Source organism: Patiria miniata, unplaced genomic scaffold (genome assembly GCF_015706575.1).
Source record: "Patiria miniata isolate m_02_andy unplaced genomic scaffold, ASM1570657v1 HiC_scaffold_16, whole genome shotgun sequence".
Taxonomy (NCBI): domain Eukaryota; kingdom Metazoa; phylum Echinodermata; class Asteroidea; order Valvatida; family Asterinidae; genus Patiria; species Patiria miniata.
In genome coordinates, this window is record NW_024037054.1 from 3,068,389 (window position 1) to 3,092,797 (window position 24,409).

At 40.0% G+C, this 24,409-nt stretch overlaps 1 protein-coding gene across 1 annotated transcript; it reads right to left on the bottom strand.

Annotated features, from left to right (window-relative positions):
• Window positions 1-356: 356 nt before the first annotated feature.
• LOC119722677 (G1/S-specific cyclin-D2-like) lies at window positions 357-23,029 on the bottom strand. Its single transcript, XM_038192924.1, has 5 exons — window positions 22,489-23,029; window positions 20,391-20,606; window positions 17,810-17,969; window positions 13,311-13,441; window positions 357-4,417 (listed from the first exon to the last, which is right to left on the bottom strand). Exons 1-5 carry the CDS (start codon window positions 22,693-22,695, stop codon window positions 4,184-4,186), a joined length of 948 nt encoding a protein of 315 aa, XP_038048852.1. The 5' UTR covers window positions 22,696-23,029; the 3' UTR covers window positions 357-4,183.
• Window positions 23,030-24,409: the final 1,380 nt, after the last annotated feature.

Consider the following 24,409-nt stretch of genomic DNA (forward strand, 5'->3'; position numbering starts at 1 on the left):
ATAGTTCCAACATTTGCATAGGGGCAGGGTAATAGCACATCTACATGGGGCAATATTTTTTTCCGGTACGATATGTTTACGGTTATATAATTTCGTATGTTACTTTTCCGACAAAATGGCCCCCCCCCCCACAAAAAAAAAACTGAATAGCGCTGCATCAAGACCGAAGAATGTCATTGGAAGTCTATTAAATTCTTGCGATTTTTAACACATTTTCCCTGCAAAATCCAATGAATCGTGCGTATTGGTCCATTTCATATATCACACAGGAAGTCTGTGGCTTGCAATCTTCGCTCGTCAACAACTTAAATATAAACATACAGACGACAAACAGTAAAAACAGAGGATGTACATCATTGTATTCTCATTTGTTTTTCCTTTTTTATTGTCTCTTTCTCGTTCCTCCACGCCTCAAAGTCCAGACCTTTTGCGCACCTCCTGTGTGCGCATAAAATAATTACTGACTTTCTCGGAAACAATATTTCCATGTTAGCCATAAATCAAACGTCTAGTCCTATAATAAAAACAAGGGGTGTCATTTTCCTCAAAAAGTATTATTACAGGACATTCTTACATCTATCTCAAGCAGATTTTTTTATGGTCTAATACAACAAACAATCAAGCGCTTGGATAAATATGTTGTTTTTAGCTTTAAAAAACGACAAGAGTACAGAAGTATTTTTGATCACATAAGCTGCAAACTCACTCATAAAATAGTCGTATGGTTTGAATCTCTCCTATTTGACTAGCCAATCAAACTTGGTGTACTACAAACGCCCGGGTTCCATTGGTCAGCGCTTGTCCTTTCGGCATTATGATTGCGTGGTGTGTGATTTCAAAAAGTTTAGTTGTTTTCTTATTTCAACAGCACATTTTATATAGTTCACTCCATTCCACAAAATTCAAAGGCTGTCTATATAAAAACGAGCAAACTGGAAAATTCGCGAAAAAGAGTATGGTATGAAAAGCTTTCAAAGGGGCTATATAAAAATGTCACAACAATTGGGTAAATATAAAAACTCTCAAAACTTGTGAATAATCAATTACGACTACTCACCACAACACAGTCGACCACTCAAAACTGTTTGACTCAAATCAAGTCGTACTAAAAATACAAAATTCTAAAGCATAATATATGCATACAAATTTCTTTTTCATTGACTTTTGAGTGATTGACTAGTATAAACTGTTACAAGCATAAAAAACTCGGGGAAAAAAGTGCACTGCATAAGACCATTATCAGGAGAAAAAGGTCTAGAAAATTAGTAACAAAAAATAATCTCCGTAAAAAAACATTCAACAGTTTATTGGCTAAAAAGTTGTATACAATATAAGAACTCTGTAGAAAGTTTTTGTAAACTGGAAAAATGCATACTGTTCCTTACAGCCCCGAGATACCACATGCCAACTTCGAACATGCGATGTCACAATTTTTTTGCATTGCATAGAAAATATGTACATTTTTAAAATTTACTGTTTAACGTTGTCGAGAAAAGTTTGCCAAATGTATTCTGGTAAAAGCACCGTCTTCTTTCCATGGTCCTGGTACAGTGACAGTAACAAATACGTTTGCAAATATTCCAACTGTTTCAAGGATCACATTGTTTTGATTTATACCGTTGACATCTGTATTTGATCCAAACGATTACTGACGTGAACTCAATTCTTTGCAAAATAATGCAAAAAAAATCCATCGACAAACAAAACTCACAGGCTGAAAAAGTGGCATTTTTGGTACTTCAAGGGACTTTTTTTAAACAAGAAGGAACTCCGTATGCAATTTACAATAATACCCGTTAAACAAATTTCAGCAATAATAAAGTGAAGGTGAAAAAAAGGTGCCAGCATGTAAGTGTATAAAAGAAATTACTGTTGTCTTTTCGGTCCAGGGTATTAAACTGCTTGGCACATACACAAATAATACAATAACCATGTTTTAATGGTTAATGCATTATTTCATCAGCTTCAGTGACTCAAAGAGATGAAAGCACATTTTTCTGAACTGCACGGTGATGGTGTGTAAAGTCATTCAAGAATTTGTAATTAAAAAAAAAAAATTAGGATACAAAAAGCCACCGCAAACACTTGTTACAACTTTATAGTTTCGCACACAAATTGTGAAAATGGCATTTAAAAAAAAAATAATTTTTCACTTGATGTTTTCCCCAGTCAAATTTACTGTCGTTATATAAAGTTTCAAAAACACCCTCACAACAAAAATTTGAAAAGGATTAATTCATTGGATTATCCATTAGTTTAGTTTAACTAACCTGCAACCTAGTTACTTGTACACTGCAGTTTATCAAAATATGTTTAACTCATTAAAAAAATATTATTAACCACAATTTCATCTGCACAGAATTCAGTGAGTTTGCTTTACTCATTTGTTTTTCAAGAAAATCTCGTTAAGTAAAAATGTTTCTCTGATTTTGGTCCAGGATTTGATTATATACATTAATGAATGTGAAAAAAAAAACACATTTCACAAATGTAAAAAAAAAATTCACAATTTAACGCACCAAATTTTATTCAAACTATTATTGAACGGTATTAAGTGCCTGCTCCATTTTAATGGAACAAGTCAAATTGTCTGTTTTCCCCACAATAAAATTACAATCAACCGCTTGCATAGTACAACTCTTTCGTCTCTAGTCACAAATGGAATCTGCCAATTTTTTAAGTTTAAAAGAGTGAGGTATCGTTGATTTGTCAGATTTCATTTGGACAAAAGTAAAAAAAAAATGGTCACATTTTCTCAATAACTCTCGATAATAAGCTGCTGTACGGTGAATATATTCATTATTAAAAAAAAATATTGCGAACGAAAAACAAAAAATTCTCCTCCAAATAATGTCTCTTTTGCTTTCTATCCACTGTCGGTCAAATTACTCCAGACAAATCTCAACTTCAAAATGAATATTTTTAACCTCGACTCTTCAAAACGTTGGCAACAGAAGGCTGTGGCCACACTTGTAATTTTTTTTTATTTAATCTTTAAAAATCATTTATTTTGAGGAATGAACGCAGTTCTTCGCATTCTTGTTCTCATCCCAAATCAGCTATGCACAGAACAACAAAACCAAACAAAAGTATATGGAAACAAAACACTTCAACAAAACACTTCAACAAACTAAAAATATTTGCATTCAAATGCACTGAAATTACATCCTGAAACTGCCTTTTCAACCACCATCCTATTCGCACTTTCAAACTCAAATCCAGGGCTGGAACAATCCGACCTTCCTCACACTTATACTTTTTAAAATCTATTTTTGATATATTTTACACCTTTATTTTTGTGCGTGTGAGGAGTGAAAGGTTGGAGGTCAAGGGTGAAAGGTTACTTTGATGCTACAGTCTCGGGGACCAGCCCTGACATAATCTGGCTTCTCCAGCCCTACTTGTCAGCGATTAGAGAAACAAACACAAAGATAGATTGAGCTAGGTCCAACATGGCCAGCTGGACAAAACATTCCAAACAGAATCAGCCGGTCCTTTTTTTTTGGGGGGGGGGTGTGTATTTTTGTAATCAGCTTCCAGCAAAGGGTTTGCCAAATCCAAATACTCTGTGAAGATTCCTATGGCAATATTCGGCAAATAAGGAACTCGGTAAAAGAGCACCAAATTCAGACAGGATTTGGCAAACCCGTCCGGCTGGGGCTAGGGCTTGAGGGAGGTACATGATGTTGGGGCTTGCCGAGCTTCGTCTGGGGAAAAAAGTACCAATAAACCAGCCTTGCCGTAAAGAGGTAGCCGGTGTCCGGAATGTCAAACAGCCATTTTACTTCAAACCAGCATCCAATGCACGAGGTTTATGAACGGGCAGCCCGTCTCCTTTGACATGTAAACAACAACAAACAACAAGAAGCAGGACAGTGTCGTGCTGCTATCGACTGCCACAGTCTTCAGCTCATAACAAAAATTGAAAGTCCCAAGTGAAAACATCTCAAGACTTCTTTGACGAGCCTCACCGGTGCCCATCCTGGGCACAGAAATTTGCAAAGCACTGTAATCATTTGCTTAACACAGGTTACCAGTGTTTGTGACTGGTATTCAACCAATTGATGCTGAGCACGTTTTCTTGTCAAACTTTTCTGGTTAAAGTAGCCCAGGAATTTAAGAAGTCCTGAGAGATTTTCACGAGGGAAGGGGGTTTAGGGAATGAGTACTTAAAGAGCTAGTGTTATGATAAACTCTGGGGTGCCTGTAGCCGTGGTTTCGTCAATTTGGACAGGCTTGGTCCTGACTGGTCCAGGAGCTTGGCAACATCTTCAACGTCGGTTGGCGTCGTTGGTTGCTCCTTCTCGTACTCGCTCTCGTGGTGCTTGTTGGCCTCGGTAATGTCGATGGTCACCGGATGAGCAAGACTGTCCGATAGCAGCGACTCCATTCGCTCTTGACATGAAATGAGGTAGTCCTGTGATGACACACAAAAAAAAGAAACATACAAAATCAACATCAATTGGTTTTTTTTTTAGCTTTTGACTTATAAGTTCAGTAAAGTAAACACAGGTTTTCAGATACACCAACAGCGCACTTCTGTGTTGTGGCAGTTTGACTTAAAGTAGGGAGTTCCTTTAACCACCTGGCCTCCACCAAAGCATTCTGGGAAAGGTCAATCGGCTATCCTGACCCACATCAAGGTCAGAAGCCTGTGTCGAGCACTGCCAGTGGGGGCTGCGTTAATTCCCTCTACCCTCATCAGTGTCCAAGTCATAAAACTCCTATTAGTGCCAGCCCCACTATGAACAGTAACCCCTGGGCCAAATCCCCTGGGTGGGGGAAGGAAAGCCTGCTGTTAGTTTGCATCACACAAGATGGCCGCCGCCGCCAGGTTTCCCTGGGCCAAATCGGAAGTCTGTCCCAAACAGAATTCCCCAGTGGAGTTGCTGTATGAAAGCTCTTTTCTTTACTCGCAGAATAGGGGTCAACGGGTAAGTAATAAGGCCACTCATCATCACAGATTGATTTGAGAAAAAAAAAACACACTGAAAAAAACAACCCCAAAACACAAACCTAAATATAGAAGGCAGAAACATTTTTGTATCCCCTGTAGTTGTTTTGTACACTGATTGTTTAATTGATCTAGTGATTGACATTCACAGAAGATGAGGTCAAAGGGCACAAAAAAATCAACCAAGAGGAAAAGTCAGTAAAAAGTGTTCAATAATTGACCCCAAAATGGTAGCTGAAATCATGAGGACAAGTGACATGAATATGGAATAAAGGGGTCTGTACATAAAAAGATGCAACCTTCGGTCATCTTCTCATGAAATGTGAAGTTTTCGAACGCGTCTGGAATCCGTCTGGAATCCGTCCCAGCAGAATTAGCAAATGGCAACAGAAATCCAAACATCTCCGGAATTTCAATGCAAAATGAAGCTGCTTTCCCAGCATGCCAAGGGGTAAAAAAAAAAAACCTGTCTGGGTTGTTAATATACATGCATGACCACCTGTATGGCGGCATAGCTGCAACGTGCATTGAACTTTCTTTCCCATGATTGGGCCTAGCGCATTTCTGGTGAGTCTGGTAAAAAGTTCAGAAATGGGCCAACTCAAGGCACACACAATACTGGCTGTGTTGCCAAGCCCGGTGATTATTGATGTGTTGGGGGAATCCGTGGCCCTTTCTTGGATTTGTTTGGTGATTGAATGGGGCTGGTTTCTGGTACGATGGAAACCAATGCATACATTTCATCTGCCAGGAAGTCAAAAGTACTGCTGAACAAAAGTGGCAATGAAAAGTGCCAATTCAACCGTGATTTCAGTGTGAAATAGCCCAAAGATATCAAAAATATGCAAATAAGGCGAACATCTGGATCATTGTATTTTCTAAATTAATGAGCAGTATTTTCTAAATTAATGAGCGAACTGAACAAAAAGTTGAACAAAGCAAAGAAAGGACTTTACTTTGCCATTTAGGATGCCATTTAGGACACCATGGTTACTTGTAATTACATGTGTCCATGTGGTAAGAATCTTGGGAAAATATTGAAAGTTCATCGGGCCATCCAGTGTAAACACCCCAGAGCCATGGCACAGAAGTCATGTGTCTTTCCCCAAGTCAACTTCTGCCGACCCCAATTGACCCATAATAAAAAGGAAAAAAATTCAAGTTCCCATGGCATTCTCAGTCTTATCGTTGCAACATTCTTCAGGTAATTTGCCCGAAACTCACTTCTCACTCTCTCATAATGAATTTTAACTTCCAACCAGAAATACATTTCGTGTTTACTGTTTAGAGACTTTCTCTCTTGTTGATGCTTTTAAAAAGTTAACACCCGTCATGAAAACAGGCAAGAAAGTTTGATACCAAGAATGTGTGTTTAATGGGGGTTGAGTGGTTCAGGTGAGGGTACAGTGAGTGATTTAGAGGGTGTCTATAGGACTAGGATTTAATCTCATTACGCATCTGGTTTTATAAATCTCTCAGTGGCTCTGTGGTGGTGGTACATTTTTTGGTTGGGTTTTCGTCTGATCGGCTGCCACTGTTTCTTGGGATTGGAATGTGAACATTTCCTTCATAAATCTAGAGTTCAAGCAACTGTACTTGTCTGCACCCACAGTTGAAATTTTGCCAAGATGAAGTCCATGCACTCGTACATTGATGCATTCTTAATTACTTGCTTCCAAACGGAGGATTTGTTTCAACTAAATGTCATCCCCTCCCAACCCATAATTGATATCTGCCTTGTGTTTAATATCTCGACAACATGAGTGGTTTTTAGTTTTCATAGATGTGTCATTACATCACATTTCAACTTCATTTGCTTGGGTACAAGAAAAATGAAACCATGGATTAAGCAAGAATTTTTAGTCCAAGGCCAAAATATGGGTGTCCTTGGTCACTGATCTAGGTGTGAAATGAACAACATGGGACAATCTTACATGTACAATGACCAAATGCACAATTTATATTTTCCCCATTTCTGTTCATAACGATGAAAATAATTATTTATTAGTTACTTCTCTATTTCTAATCTTTTGGCTATTCACCAATACTGCTAGATTTTTGGGATTGCATTTTCCCTCCTTTTTTCACGATCATGCATTAATTGCATGTTATTTTCAGTCCAGCGAATTCATACTTTCATTTTTAGCAGCATTTTTTTCTTGATTCAACTTTCCAAATTGACGAGATTCCTTAAGCGGAGGTCACGGGTGCGTCCGCGCCGGTTTATTGTCGCCTGCACCAGGAGGAAGCCACTTTGCCTCTGATGGCCCCCTCAGTGGGACACGAGACGGCGGCAATTTGCGCAACGTGACAACCGGAGGTATCACTGTGGTGTATAAACAATGGCCGCAAGACGATACAGGTATAAAAATGGGATACAAAAAAAAAGGGCACAGCTTTGATTCGACCAGGAGAGCAGAAATAATCAATTACCAGACCACAGTGGCAGTAAGGGAGAATTGTGGAGGAGACATGCAAAAGACTTTGTAAATTGTTTTCCAATTTGTAAAAGTGAAGTGAAACAAAAGGAGGAAATCAGCAGATCTGAGGAAAAGTTGCATGCCTGTACATGGACAACTGTTTTAGGTCAGTGAAGGAATTCAAGTTATTTATTGAACTCAAAACCACAATCTGTGCCTCAGAAGAGAAATGTACATGTAACAGTGAACACCATTTGCCACTTTAATTCAAGGAGTCTCTTTTTATGGCATCATTTGGCAACATGAATAACATGCACCAGCAAAATAAAAAGTCTCTTCAGTATTCGAACAATATGCCCTTTAACTGCAACCAAAACACCCCCCTCACACTTTGTGTATTTACATGTACTACTTGGTATGCCACCCTAAATACGAAGAGTGCCCTGAACAAATATTGAAGTTGGCTAACTTTATGGCAGGGCAAGAATAAAGTCCAGAGCAAATCAAAACTTCCTATCTCAAATCAACAAAACAGGTTGATTGCACACATAACACATGTCTGTTATGCCATGGGATCTCTGGCCTGCCCGCTCCCACCGCATTCCTTTTCAAACAGCAGGAACTTTTTATTAAAGGGGCTAGTGTGCTCAGAGGCTTAATTCTGCCTTGAATGTTGTATCAAGGCCCCCCCTCTTGGCTTATTACAAAACAAGGTTAATTTCTGCTACCACAATTTGGGCACTAGACCTGCTTTCTCCAAAGCCACCTCTCCGCGTATCCGTCTCCGAAAATTATACAACTCTTCTAAAGTAAATCCAAGATGGCTTCTGTGTTATCGTCCACATTAACACTTTGTCAGCAGTCAGATCACAGAGTTTCTATCACAGTGACTCTGCTGTTAATTTTTACCCTTTTACCATACAATACAAAAAAACTGAACTTTTGTACGGTGTTGTGGAACTCTTTAATTTAAGAATGAAAGGCAGGGAAAAAAGACTTCAGCAAGAGGCTTATCTGTGCCACCCACTCTGATGGTATCAGGGTGCTTGCCCTTGTAGGATCACATGCTTGGATCTGGCAATGTAATTTGTACCAAATTCCAACAAAAATAACAGGACCACTGGTGTAAAGTTAAGTAGCCTTGTGTAAAGGGCCCGATCAGTCCACATTTCGGCTGCACAGGGAACAATATATCCCTCAGTTGGCCAGACTGCTGCCTGGATTGGCCTCAAGGATTTCTTAATAGGAGAGCAGAAGGTCACCCAGTGGTCTGACTTCCCTGTGGCATATCGACAGGGGTCAACATCATGCTTGCTTGCCTTTTTATTCTCTGTTTAAATACTTTACAGGATGAAAATACCCCCAAAAAACTACCAAATCCAGTATCCTGAAAAAAGGGCTCTGACCCTACATGCACATGAAAGTTCCTGACAAAAGACAGCGAACTAGTATTCGCATCATCAGTGCTGAAGTCGGAATACGGAATGATGTTTTCCTGCTTTTCAGTGTTCCAACTTCCAAGATATCAAAAGGACACAAAAACTTCTAGAGTCAAGTTTGACAAGAATTAGATGAATAAGCTTAACAGGTTTACAAATCTCGCAGCCGAGATGCCACCAATATATCAATAAAAAGCCTGAAACACTACTACTAAAAACTACCCCCTTTCAAAAATGTGTTCTCTGGATGTTTCAGACCAAATCCAGCACTTTTAATTTGTCAATTTTTTTGAAAAAATAAAACCCTGAAAAGCAGCATCTCTGTCGCAGGTACCGGTAGATTTTCTGGGGTTCTACGTTTTCAGTGCAGTGTGGGTGGGGTGGTGTGGTTGTCGGACCTGTGTATGCATAAACAAAGGGGTGAAATCTGGCCAGGGTTTGGAAAAGTAGAAGGTCCATTGGAAGTGGTAAGAAATTTGACACACAACTGGCATTCCTTCTCCTGGCACCATAGAAACTGAGTCCACGCACATAGGGTATCTCCCTCCAAAAGGTGCATGTATCCTTTCCAAGTGCTTGTTTGCTCAGAAATCCCAGACGACTCGATTTTAGATCAATAAATACTGGCGCACCTTGGCTGAGATCTCGGGTTGGTCATGTTTGGGGTCTTGTTGTTGTTACTCGGTTGTATGTGTGATCAATTTTTGGAGAGGACAAAAAAGTCGGAAGTGACAAAAAAGGTGATTATTTTTCTATAGACAGCAGTATGACCCCAGAGTAACCTCCCTTTGCTTGTTGGGTTTAGGAGAAAGTAAGCTCGCTTGTTATTGGTGACACATGATCTCGTTCAAACTATTCAACCAATTGGACAGCCTGATGAAAACTGGGACAGGACACAAAGGAACCCTACCGCCTTAGCCCCTAGTGTTCTCCCCCCCCCCCCCAATCCATTAGAAACAAGCAAATTCCAAAAAGGTCAGTTTGAAGGACCATGTTTAGATCCCAGCAATAAAAACTTGAGAAAATAAACTGGATTAATTGATTAGCAGTGCCAATGAAAACCGGGGAGATATTTTCATCCATCATCAAAATGCCTTCCCCTTTCGCAAAGTGTGAGGCACACTGGGTATGGACCACGGCCAATAACAGGTGTCGGCTGGCAGTACGGACCAACCCCACTGAACTTGTCCCCGCATTCCATCAGGTAGCAGAACTCCGCATCACCACGGTAACAACTTCAGGGAGGGTAACCAAAAGTAGGTCACCTGTTGCAGTGTAAACTTCCTCAGCGCGCACAAAGTATCTGACCGAGACATTGGAATTTGAGGAAAGAGGTTGAAAAGGGAGCAGACAGGGCGATCCTCTGAATTATGGGGCCACCTCAGAGGGAACCTGAGAACTTTTCGGCGCTGCTGGCAGGGGAAGTGCAACAAGCACAAAGTACTTGAGTTGAGCCTGGATGGCCTGAGAGGCTTAGTAGTGGATGCAGAGATCATCTTACAGAGATACCAGTCAAATATGCCGGCCATGGCTATGAGAGATGCTGCTCGAATTCTCCAAGGAACAATCTAGTTGCTCCCTAACACTTTTTTTGGACTACTTTTTTTTGGAATCAAAAAAGGTTATCCAACCTTAAATAAGGGGGGGGGGAGATGGGGTGAAGGGACAGGGAGGTAACACATGCGGTCAGAGGTCACAGAGCATGACCACATCATCAAACAAAACGAAAGGGATCTGCAGACATAAAACCGGTGTCTCAACATTTCAAAAATGCAAGAAATGTTTACAAACAGCAAGCTGAATGGGTGTCAATGACAAGCTAGAGAAATCAATTCCATGATATGCTAACGAAAAGTGACCAAGCCAAATTGGTGACCATGCCAAATTGACGGAGCTTGTTTCTGAAGGTCTCTCACAAGAAAACCCTGTGTGGTCCTTTATGCTGCACATTAAGTTTTAAAAGTCGGCAGACATTATTGGGAATGATAGGACAACATCTCTACAAAACATTAGATTCAGAACGGTCAGCTGCGCTATGTCATGCCTTAAATTGCAACCACTAGTACTCCCACGCACGCATCTGATGTAATAAAAGGACTAGTGAACAAAACAACAATGCATTGGCAATTACCACCAGGCAAAGCTTTGTTCCGGAAATTGGAATGCACTCCCATTCTGATGTAACCTTAGGTCACCTCCTGATGTCCAGACCCCGTGGAATTCCAATTAAATCCCAGACTTATTTTCACACATTATGCAGGAATTGTCTGTCCCCTTATCTGGGCTTTGTTGTTCTTTTACTGATGGTGGCAGACCACAGAGGAGAAGGGAGGTATTACTTGGAATTTGGAAAGAAGGAAAGAAGGAAAGCAGCTGGTTATGGGTTATTAGGTGTCTTCAGCATCTTGCAATGCCATACTTTATAGGCGTTTTATTAACTGATGAAAAAAGGATGTCTGAAGTTTCTGGCAGAGTTTAGTCCAAATGTGTTTCACATGGGATCCTCGTGTGCTTCAGGCTAAGTTGAATTGGATTCGCATGAATTTTACAAAAAGCTCCATTAAGAACATGGCTTCAGATACATGAATTCTTGCTTGGCCTCCAATGAATAAAATCAGCTCAATGAGGTCCTTTAGGTAAATGGAATTCTGATTACTGTGTGGAATGCAAACCTTTTTTTTCAAATCAGCTGATGGAATTGAGGAATGTACATGTACATCCATTTAGTCTGAGGTATGGGATGTGGACGCCTTCCTGTTCCACAAAATATACCCAAGAGGGTCAATTCAATTATAAAATTGGTTTCCCTGAAAGTCCCTCTAGACATCTTTATGACCCCCCCCCCAAAAAAAGTATCCTCAAATATTTAAAGATGTGGTTTCTATGGTGACTAAAAATGTAAAAATGACTTATTTTATGACACAGGCTTGGGTTGGGTCACCGACTCCAAAATCCTGCTTTTCTCTTGCAGCAACAATCAAGAAACGCAGAATTTATTTAAACACTGACAAGGAAAATTTAAGTCAAGAAATAATTTACTTTTAAGGAACTAATGTACTGACTCTCTTCATATCTTTTTTTTTGGTGGAAACTGAATGGTTCTTATGAACTAAGTCAACTTCTTGACTGGAGAAAAATGAAGAATTTGAGTTGTGTTTTGTTTACTGCGCAACTTGCGCAGCGACAGTTCTTAAACCTTTTGAATGTCTGTGCCAGTGTTGCTATGGGAGTCCCGACAACCCGTCTAAGGGATTAAAATATTTCCAGGCAGTTGTTGGGTATCATTCTGGTGCCCTGAGCAAACTGAGAGCTGGCAATCACGGAAAACCTACAAGTGTATCAATGAGATTGAGACTGGTTCAAGCAGTAAAACTGCAGCTCTAAAAATTTCAGCTGGGATTAGCAGTGGTGTGGAAGACATGGTGCAACCACTGGGGATGCTGTGGTGTACTGACTCTGGGGAAAAGGGGCTCTTTTCGGTGCCGAATCTTTGAAAAGTGAACAGGTACCAAGATAGTTTGGGAATTGGCTTTTGGGAATCCATTCTTTTGAGAGCAAAAAGAGGGATAAGTTGAGAGGAAAATTGGCCCGGATTAGTAGCACGTTACAAGGAAGCCTGATTATGCGAAGCCTGCCAACTGCCAAGTTGGCAGAGAGGGATGCTTGAAAAGAATAGGAGATCAAACGCCTTAACTACGGCTCCACTTTAACTAGAGAGGTTTTTTTACCTGTAGGAAACAAAGTGCGTGAAGCGGTATCGTCTCAACACAAAGTTTGTTTGACTTGAAATGTGGACTATGAGAAACCCCGTGGTCAAAAGTTATATTTGCCCTGGGTACCCAAATGGGCGACACTCAAGACCAATCAAAATGCCTGCGGACACCAGTTGCTAGGTAGCTGTGGAGGGTCTTTAATTAGTGGTTGCTAAGGGACAGGTTGGCAAGCCTCCAGGCATGTTTAAAAAGTGAGGGAAAGGATTTGTTGGGTAAACACATGGTTCCCCCAGGGCCTTGTGTGCTGCAGGATTTTCCCCCTTCTGCATTCTATGAACCAATCAAAAAAGCACAAGCGCTAATTACTCACATGGACCCGTTGGGTAAATAGTTTTACCTGCGTGTTGACGCGCCACAGACAAGTCTCATTTACGAAGTTGTTCTTAAGATAAATTTACTCAGTTTACAATTGAGCACTGGCTGAGTATGTGGGGCTAACAGTGGGACAATGCCCGGGCTTTTTGGCTGTTGTACGAGTCATTTGAAGAAGAATGTGAACTTTTGTTCAAGTTGTGTACAGTGGGCCAAGGCTAACATTGCATTGTGAGGTAAAGTAATCCAATCCACTTCAGACAGTCATGAACACATCTGAGAGCCAGGGTATCTCTCGGCCAATCACAGTCCCGGTTAGAAACTTTTGACCAATCAGAGCCGAGATGTCTCTACCAAGTACCAGCCAATGATAAAGTGGTAACGGATGGATGCAGGAGCGAGTGGTACTTACTAATTCAATCTTCGTTATGCTGTGTAGTTGGTCCATCAGCTTCGGGATTGGCATATGTGATGAACCGTGCACTACAGCACCTACACTGCTAGCTGCTATAATTGATGGTGTTTGCCTCGCAAAACTATACTCTGAAAAACAAAAACAAAAGGGGACCATTATAAAGGAGTTTTTCTTTGTATTTCAAATATATTGTGAACGTTTTGCTACAAAACTTGCATGTTGTACAAACACTCAATATTATTGTTTTAAAGTGTAAAATAAAAAGAGTTTTTTTTAATATTTATGAGCAATTGTACAAATAATTTTTATATAGTTACCCCCACACTCACAAAAAGTGCATTGGTGAAAGTAATAATTCATTATTTCAAAAGTTCACATGCCCAAAACACACAAAATCTACAACTGGTTTGAGAGGGCACAATTGTGAGTTTCTCACCAGTCCCGAAAAAGTGTCAATCAAATAAATGGCCAGAAATATTCCAGTTGACTTTGACACAATATGGATCTTTGCACTTTTGTAGATTTATTAACAGCTGGACCTATGAGAACAGAGTTTACTGAATTTGGGCATAAATTATATCACTTCGTACCCACAAATCAAGGCAGTTTTACGTCTATACTGTAAATTAACGCCAACCCAAATATGACACTGGCACCATAACACGATTGTTTTGCTGTGTCAAAAGTTTAGCTCTTTTAATGCTCGTTTTCTAGTGGGTCTGGCAACTGTAGTTTCGAAAAAATGTGTCATGGAAATAATACAACAAGACAAAACAAACTCCCAGAGAGATTAACGGCAAATATTGTAAGAGCATGACATTCGATCATAAAACATGTACCCGGTATCTATGGGAAGGCAGGGCAAAATCTTCAATGTGATGTGAAATTATCACCACTTTGTCACAAAATGTAACATTAGGCCAGGCACATTATATCAACCTACATTAAACTAGGTCAGGTTACTTCAAAATGATACATGTACATGCATTCTGTAAAAAGTTCTGTAAAAAGTGGGCCCACCCTATAAAGGCAAAGCACCCATTCTCTTTATAGTAATTATACTCTATTATTTGCCAATGAGAGGCGAGGAAGTTGAGAATTTGAACTATCCTCTTTTGCCCAAACACTTTAATTGTCCAAATTTTGTCACCCTATCTTAAGCTGGCCTTATTTAAGGTTGGTTCGTACGGTGTCAAGTGTCAACTCATTTCATGCAAACACCAAAACTTTTGTGAATTTGCAACAGAATGACACGCCATAATTTCAGATTTGTTCATTTTCCCACAGCCAGTATGGGCTCTTGCGCAACAAAGTGGCATTTGAACAAAGAAGACATTTATCCAAGGATCTAAGTAAACCAACACTTATTATTCTGTTTCAGATAATAAAGATTAGAATTACATGTGCATGTGAAGTGAATGACCCCTCCCCACCAGCAAAAATTCTCTGCCCACAATTGGCCACAAAATACTTTACTGGTCTCAGTGTTGTTCCCTTTAAATCCACCACAACATCTGACCACTGTACATGTACATGTACCATGGCCTGATTCAGGCATTTCCATACAGTGCTGCAACAATAGGCGATGGGTCAATAAAGCCTAGGCAGCCCTATAGAATCTTTTGAAAACTCCAGCAGGATACTGGAGCGCTCCCCTGAAAGGGGGCCATGCTGCCAACTCAGATACCTCTTGAAATACCGCTTCTCTTCTCTGAGCACTTAAGCCCCTTGAACAAAATGGGATGCCTTACGGGCCGAGTTTCTCAGGAAGCCCTTAGAAGAGGCCAAAAGTTTGTTTTGCATTGCAGCCGGGGGAAGTTCTCAGGCTCAATGTGTGTTTGCCACTTCTTTTGGGAAGGGCAAAGTTGATTATCCAATTTCAACCAGGAGAGGAGAGCGAATGATAACAGGGTAACCCTAATTTTTGTTTCAAGGGGGCTCTTCTGCTGAAGATTAAGTACAAAGCATCACATGAAGATGTTGAGTTGTATGAGAATCTTTTAGGGTAAATAATGGCATTTGGGTTATTTCATCTTTCTCTGTTTTTTTTTTTTTCAGTGAAATGCAAAAAGTGAGGTTTCGCAGAGATGGTGGTCAATGCTTTTACGGGTCGAGGGTCAGTGATTTCAAAAAGGAATAAAAAGTGTGAGTTGTGTGTACATGCAAGAATTTTCGCCCAAAATTATTCATTGCTCAATCATGCGGCTAACTTTAAAGGTGGTTCAACTGCGACAGTTATTAAAGGCATAATATTTGGATAGTCTAAAGAGGAAAAAGTGTATTATATATTGCAATGAACGAATGAAACATGATGAATAAGAAAATACCAATGAAAATCTACTTGTTTGAGAATTTCATGATGCTCATATGTAAATAATTTGTTTTCTACTAAACTAACGTAAATAATCAAGTTTCTGCTATGGTGCAAAATCTTCATTTTATCATTTTTTTCCCCCTCCAAATTAAACATTAAAAATAATTTTCAGGTGTAGTTTTTTTTTAATCAAACCTTCTAACTTTTGAATACTTTTCAGATGTATTTTTTGCTTATGATGTGTGCTCCCGACTTACTAAGACAAAAATAAGACTTCAATTTCCCCTTTGAACGATTGCAACCTTTTTGAAGGGTGACCTTTACTTTGTCTTTTTTTGACTATAACTAGCTTTGTTGTACATGAAACTGAAATTCAAGTCTTCTTTAAACTTCCTTTAAACTTAAATGGGGAGACAAAGGTTTGTATTGTATGTATTTTTGGACCGTGTGGAATGCCGATATATTACTTCTATTGTTAAAAGTGCAACTTTCCTTTTTGCCAGCGATTGTTTGTTTTCTGCATATTCACGGTTCTCTCTTATGCTTTCATTTTACAATAAAAAGCAGGACAGTACGAATGCCGACTGCAAATACACAGAGGTGTCAAGTTAAACGTCCTTTTGCTTAAAGGAGGTTTGCAATTTTCCTCCGTTTGTTAGTTTGGGGATCGAGTGACAAACTGTTCAACTACAAGTTTAGTGCTCGTGGAATTTGATGGCAAGGGATTTCAGTAACTTTTGGCTCTTTAAACTATTCACAGATTTCTGGGGGTTTTTTTTGGGGGGGGGGGGATCATGTGGGCCACACTTTTTAAACCAGGGAACACAGTTGTGTAAACCTGAATTTACGATGTTTGGAGTGGAAATAAGGGTTAGGCATTTGCTTGTAATTGCCAATAGATTTCTACCACTCATTTCCTTGCGTTAAAAAACATGGAATTACAACACAGGCGTTTTCAAGGTTCTTTCCTATAACCCAATAACCACACTTGCTGTTCCCAAAGAAAAGGAACTTTGTTCGGAATCACAGGCGCCAATTCCATCAACCTCGCCTGACTAAGAAATCTAGCTTGCTGGTTGGGTGGCTACATATTGAGTTACTGGTGAGAGAAAAAAAGAAGAGGACTGCTTAATGGTGAAACCTTGTTGGCCGATCTGGTAGCACTATTCATGCAGACTGACTTTTTTGGGGGAGGGGGAAGAATAGTTTAGAAGTACCTGTATGTTGTAACTGACTATGGGCTTGCATGTTCATATGTCTTAACTGATACAAAATCCCCAAATCAGGAGGAAAAGAAACCTCCAATACTACTACTGATATAAAGAGGCTTCTTTTAATTATTCTGTTTATAGTGTTGGCTGGACACTTCGCATGTAGGCTGGGCATTTCTTCAATTCTTGTTTTTATTCCATGGGCATGGGGCCATAGAAACTGTCTGGGAAGCTGTCTGCACATTCCACAGCCTTTTGTGTCTCCAATCTTATTGTGTAATGTGTGTGCCTATGACACCCGCTTAAGCCCTGATCAATGCCCTCAGCCCATTGGCGGCCTTGTTACCATGCACAGCGCCCTCTGTTGGTAGGTAGTATAAACTACAGTGATGATGAATAAGCTTTTTTCCTACTGTACTTGTTTTGCAGACACTAGCACTTTATAACTTATTGATATTTTTTGTTATATTTTAAGGTTGAACAAAGAAAATTAAATGGAGTGGGGTTTGAACCTGCGACCTCCGGATTACTGTTTCAGTGCTCTACCAACTGAGCCAGTTGCCTTATGTGGTTTCTTTGAAAAATTATTCTTATTTTGTATGACTGACTTCCTCCCTGCATGCTCTCAGTACTTTCAAACCAAACAATAACTGGAATAAACTAGGATAAAACTAATACCAAACAAAGTTTTTTAATAAATAATAATAAAAAAAAAAAATTAAAAATTTCTGTAAATTAAAACTTACCTTCAGAAAGAACATTTTAGAGGTATGCATCCAACCCTCACAAGTAATATTTCAATATCGGACCAGAGATTTGAATAAATCACAGAACTCGGACCTGAAGTTCCTTTCGGAGATTACTCATAATCCAGATGGAAAAACGGGACACATCAGTATTTCTTTAAAACGATGCTTTGGGGCCCTGTACGCTCAAGTTACAATTTTTTCCAACCCAAAAAAAATCTTTACCTGTTGCGCACAGGGCGATGAAAGTCTGAGCGTGCCGTCTTATTCTCTGGGCACACTCCTTTGAGATGGGTAGTCTATGGAGGATCTGTTCTAAGAAATCGTGCGGAGTTATTGCAGACAGGTCCCATTTTAACCTACGGAGTACAATCAGTTCAAAATGCTGCAGAGAGACAAGAAAGAAAGAGAAAAGAAACCAGACAAAAATTAATCGATTGAAGGAATAATGAAGAGTATGATTTAATTATAGCATTGATGTCATCACATGCATATAATTTACTTAATGGATTGAATATGTTACAACATATACCATAACACCAAATACACTAATCAGCCTACATTAAAAAAACGGACTTAGGTTTTAGATTTTATATTAAGAGCGTCCTACTCTCAATTATGCCAGTTCTGTATCTCGATGAAGTAGTCAGGTCAAAGGTCATTCGGGATAAAATCAATGACGCGATGGTATGCGAACGCCCATTCATTCTGCTAGTAATTAACACGAAAGCATCGTGCGCCTGTCTCCACTCTTCCTGAGCGTTCATGCGCCTTCAATGAGCGTGCGATTATCCCAAATGACTCGTGACCTATTTATTGTGCGCATAGGCAGTTGAAATACCAAACTGGCTTATTCCAAAATTGCTAATTTTTTTCACGCATTTTGTGTTAAAAAACCCACCTTTTCCTTACAAATACGAAGCTAAATTCAAACAATTCATTTATAATTTTACTCTTTTTGACTGGTGACGGAAAACGGAAATAAACGCCTCTCTCTCCAAAACAAATATTTATATAATGAAGCCAAAAAGTGGCTTGATCCAACCTAACCTAGGTTCTTGTGTATCCAATGTCAACACATTGGAAAATCAAATTAATGACGAATGAATGGTTTTAACTTGTCCAATTAGTAACCACAGAGTGGTTGACCACCAGCACTGCACTATCTCCTAATGTAGGGTTTCTTACTGCCCACACAGGAAATATCAAATTTAGTTAACCTCAAAAAAGAGCAAGCCAATTAAACACAGGCCCATGGAGTTTATAAACAGCATCATTCATGGAAAAATGTTCCCAGGGAAACCACGAAAATTACACAGACCACAGACCGAGATAAAGGGAACACTGCCAGGTCAGGAGTATACCACTGGAAATTTCTTTCTAGAACAAGAGGTACCCCCCTGCCCCCTCCCCCCCCCCCAAAAAAAAACCCCAAATATATTAACAAAATTTGAATATAAATAAAATGTTTTAAAAAATGGGTTTTTTTTTTTAATAAAACAATCGAAGATAAATTAGAATAAAAAAATTATATAATCTATTTCCCCAAAGATAACAAAGTTTTTACTTTGGGTTTAAATTCACTTTTTTGAGATATTGGTACTTGATCAAATACTGAACAGACTAATTAATTATCTGCACCAGCAGCAAATTTTCTATATTGACAGAAGTCTAATTTAAAGCCAGATGGATATTTAGCCAGCCAAACACTTAATCCTCAAACTAAGTTACCCTACCATCAAAACCACAATTACTCTTGTATTAATTTATAATGAGTAAATGTTTTAATCAAAGGACCTCTTCCCCAAAATGCAACCTTAGTGATCAGTTATAGAAGGTTTTCATCCCTTTGAATGTCCATTGTCCCCACAAACAAATGATGGCATCCTCCTTCCATCAATGCCCCCCCCCCCCCCCAATCAAGCTCTTCTTCAGACACATCCCCCCCCCCCCCCGCCAAAAAAAAATCCCCCGCACCGCGCAACGCGTACGTACGGTCCCCGGATCTTTTTCAGCAATGTTCATGGGGCAATAATTAATGTCGATATTAAATACAGGATAAATGTAACAAATTTTCTCCAACAACTCCCATCACCCAGTTGATTAAAAACGTACTTCGGTGGCAACGAAAAAAAAACTCAGTTAGCTCACGGATCCTCTACACAGCCGAAGCAAGGCCATATAAAAATAGCACAGACGAAGTACTGTTTCCAGGCAGATACTCCACCCCCCAAAAAATAGATACATCAGTTTCGGGACAGAAGTGCTACAATGTATCCTTTTTGGCCCATATAATTTCAGAATCTCCGACCTCCCGTTCCTCTAGTGCAGCGCGCGGCGCCGCAAAATCTACCCTCAAACTCAGCGCATCGCAGACACAATTTTTTTGTGAAACTTTTTTTTATCACCGCTATTCTCCGCAATGACGAAACTTCAGATGAGATTTGGGTGGACTTATTTCCGGATCCACCAGATGTGGCCTCAAACAAACTCGCAGCTGGGAAACTCATGGTTCTGTTAAGTGGGGTTTTATCCGCCGATTTCTTATCAGAGATCCACCGCAGGAAGCAGGCCATTCCCCAAAGGCACTTCAACCACTTGTTAAATGCCGGCCACCGGTACAGATAAAAGGAATTTTAAATCCATCTTTTTCCCCGGCTGTCCTTAAAAAAATCGGGAAAAGGATCGTCATGTTTAAAAATGCAGACACCAAATGACACTGTATGACAGTGTTATCTGCTACAATACAAACGGAAATTACTAAAGTTATAAAATTGATTTTTTTTTTGGGGGGGGGGATACTTACTAATAGTTGATCCAAGGTGATGGAATTGTCGGTATAAATGATGAGTTTTTCGGCTGTTAGAGGTAAGGTGTCCTTTAATTTGGATGCTAGGAACATACAGGCGGCACCGAGAAGTTGGAATTGACTTCGCTTGATGCGCTGCACGGCAAGAAATCTGTCTAAATAGTTCATTGCAAGTGGAAACACCTCTTCTTCACATTGTTGCTCCTCACAAACCTAGAAAAAGGTAAGAACAGAAGACGTTATTTTTGCTGAACAGAAATTCTTTGAATATATTTAGACGCGGTTCAAATTGAAAACCGCAATATTGTCGGACAGACAATGAAAGTGGAAACATGGTTGTTAATTGTTATCAACCACAAAATGCACGATTGCGCTAACACTAAGCAACAGTAACTATAAACATCTCAGGTTGTAAAATAAAAAAGTGCAAGAAATATGAAAAGCGCCAGAAATATTAAGAGTTAGTCTAGGAACATTATCTTCGTTTTTTAAACTTGCGGGAATGACTTTTTCAGGGTGAAATAATACCTCAACCCGAGAGTCAAAACAATGGCGCGCCATATCTTTAATATTTTGGCGCGACTTTTTTTATTTCGATCGAAGAGACACAGCTTCACAGTAAAACCAACATTCAACAGAGGAAAAATATTTCCTGCAAAGCACATTCATTGAAAGGTTTCTTTTAATTTAAACTTCTTTTAACGGTTTCAGCTGAAGTATAAAGAACAACGAAAAAAGGTTCATGAGATTGAGAATATTCCAAGCATATAGATCCACGTTTTCGGCATGATGTTGGGGCCCTGTTAGTGTTATCACTGCAAGTTTTAGCGCCAAATACCCCCGGAAATTTAGTGGTTCGAGAGGAAACAATTAATATTTTATTTAAAGCTCCACGAGGAAACTGAAGAAAATAGCGGGAAAATCAGGAATAATTGGAGGGAAATGTCAAGAGGCGGTCGGCACCACTAGGTTTCTCAGAAAGAAAATCATGGGGAGATAGCATTTTTGGTTGCGAAAACAAGTGGATACATCGTAAGCGCCGATGCTAGGCGCGCAATAAGTTCAGGCAAGGTGTTTGTCTCGCGTCTTGCGATCGTCTCCATCGGAATTCGTCTACTTATTCAATAGGATCTGGAATTCCTTTACATAGAAAGAAAGCTTGTTTCTGTTAAATAATTTATAACGATCGAGCAAGCTATCACAGTCAGTATCAGGTGCTACAAAAGTACAATATTATATATTTTCACGCAGAGCACAAGGACCGGTTTTTTTGGTCCTGCAAAAAAAGCCCCAAATGACCGAAATGCGGAGGAAAAAAGCTGGGCCTACATCGAAAAAGGCTCAACCTAACTTCGGGGTTTACGCCACAAACGAAATAATGTTTACATCTGTTCAATACGTCTTGTAAATAATATCTCTCACAATTGGCACATGCAACTGAGCGCTGGACGAAATAGGCTCATCATATTGGTCTTCGATTCTAAGATTTGTGACAAATTACGATTTCTTTTGCTTTTGGGTTCAGCTTCGCTTTCTGCAGCCGCACCGCAGCTACAGCCAACAAAAAGAAGTAGGGGCCTACGCGTCCCTTGCCGTTCATCATCATGCCGCAAAATGGTAGTCTATTTCCTAGTTTTGCAGGAAAATTAATCTCCGTTTTAAAGTTTAAAATTCTTGAAATAATAACAGTGATAAAATCTAAATGCTGTTAAAATTCAAAACAAATTATAAATAGGCCTACAGCATTTTACCCCATGAACATTTTAATATCAACCGTCATGACCGTTCGTGCCCGCGTACCCGCCTAGACAGGGGGAAAGCGTGCAATCCAGGTTAGGGTAAGCTCGGTCCCGGCGCGGCCGGCCAACCAAGCACAAGGCATATGCAAGCACCCGAGCTTGAAATTAGGCCGGCCTAGGCCGGCCTACCATCATGACCATGGGCCTACATCGCCGTCGATTGGTGGGTCGATTGGCATGGTCATGTTGGTGGGAGATTCTTCAGGCAAAATGCAGGGAGGTTTTAAAACAGTTGCAGAAATAAAATGTACAAATATCATGACACCAGCTGAAGTAAAAAGGAAAATTCTACTCACCTCGAACACCCACTGCGCGACCATTTTCCTCATGAAAGGTTTAATGTCTGTCTGAAATTGGTTCCCAAAATAATCCGAGCACGGCGTGTATTTGTCCTCGGCTTCGAGAAGATTCCGTAGTACTCTGTCGTCGTTTAGTAAGACTGGATCGAGGTAGGCTCTTCGTACACTTTCAACTTCACAACATAGAAGTTCTAATTGTGCCATGATTTAGAATGTTTGAAGGAATTAATCAAGCTCACAACCAGTTTTTCTGGAAGACTTTCTGAACAGAAACGAAACAGTGGAGACATAGAAAAAAAAAGTAACTTCCAAGGAGATACAGTGGGGTTTTTTTTCAGTTGAGGGCCGTGCTTACCCCCTTTGAATCAAAGTGTTTCCCTTTGACCAATTAACTCTCTGTTTTGATGGAAAATCAGGAGTTTTTTGGTCGGGACTCGCTGAGATATTAATGGCGAGTTTGGGGTGCTTCCTGTACCCACACGGCCCTTCGACTGATCACAATTGCGGCAGGCCGGCGGTACACAGTACACGTACGTACACTGTGCAAAAGGTATACAACAAGGGCCGGTATGCGTACACAATCGTTGGCTTGATGAATAAACATTAGCACGTGGCACCGATCAGCTGTTCATGCATTGCATGCAATGCATGCAGACGACGATGATACGGGGTCACGTACGTACGTATCTGCAGTGCACGTGTCGTGCTTGTCAGTGTGACACGTACTTAAGTCGCGTACGTCTGTAGCTGTCTACGTAAAAGAACCACACACGAGTTATAACGTCATAATGACGTATGTTTTTTTTTGTCTTGTCGGTGCCTGATAAAGCTAAAGACGATAGCCAACATCAACAAAAGGAACAACATTGAAGGCACGCAAGAAATGTACATGGCACATGCTCGCATAACACCGTATTGAGCTACGTTTTCTGATAGTTATTGAACATGTTATTGAAAATACTGATTTCGAGTTTAACATTTTGTTTTAATAATTATATTCTTCAAAGTAATCACGAATGCATGTAAAACCACGTGAATAGCGTACGATTTTATCCCACCTGTCCACATGATTTTATTTTACAGTTTGTCATACCGAGATATAGTGGCGTAACCATGCTTTCTATGCCCCCTTTTTTTCCCTTTTCTTAAGCCTGCATGCATATGCGACAGCTGCTCATTCATTCCCACAATGATGGCCCCCAATGGGACACCCCTCTTTGGTTATTTTGCCCCTTCCCGGACAGTCCCCCCGCTGGGCTAGGCAACGCACCTGCTGACCTGAATACAGCCTGGGCGAAAATGGCGTTAGGATCTTTTGTGTGTGCGTGCAGCCCACGTACCCTATCGCCCACCACAAGCCCGGACAACTCGCACATAAATAGTGCACACAAAAAAGTTCCTTTTCAGAGTCCCGCATTGGTGGACCATTATAAAGATTGTGTCAACGATCTTTGGTAAACAAAAGAACGAAACCACAAAAGATAGTGAAACAGGATTTTGCTCTGCGAGTTGTTTCAGCTTGTTGCATTCCGACACATCCAACGCCCGATACAAATCGTTCTGCTTTAGTCTTTGGAGCAGATTTGCACCTCTGAAATTACCTCCGGAGTTTCCTAAGTGTTTTTTTTTCGGTCTTAGTTCTGGCATGGAGGTAGAAAACATTACATGGATCGTGTTCCAATCTCATTAGAGGCAACATTCACAGTGAGGTTTGTTACAAACTTTTGGTTTAACACCATAACACCAGTATATCACGCGAAACACTTACTTGGCACCCGACAAAACAGTAAAACGCAAGTTCATGCCCACACCGATTTATTACGTGACCGACCATGCACGTACGTATGCAACTTAAATTTTTGCCGCGAAAATTAAAACCTTTGATGGCGAAAATTAAAACCTTTGATGGCGATAAATT

What these genes read in the sequence shown, in the direction of transcription:
- LOC119722677 (XM_038192924.1), bottom strand. Translation starts at nt 22,695, where the DNA reads ATGGCACAATTAGAACTTCTATGTTGTGAAGTTGAAAGTGTACGAAGA. An exon ending in TCGCGCAGTGGGTGTTCGAG is followed by an intron (nt 20,607 to 22,488) that starts GTGAGTAGAATT and finishes ACCTTTTTCTAG; the next exon opens with GTTTGTGAGGAGCAACAATG. An exon ending in CATCGCCCTGTGCGCAACAG is followed by an intron (nt 13,442 to 17,809) that starts GTAAAGATTTTT and finishes TTTGTTTTTCAG; the next exon opens with AGTATAGTTTTGCGAGGCAA.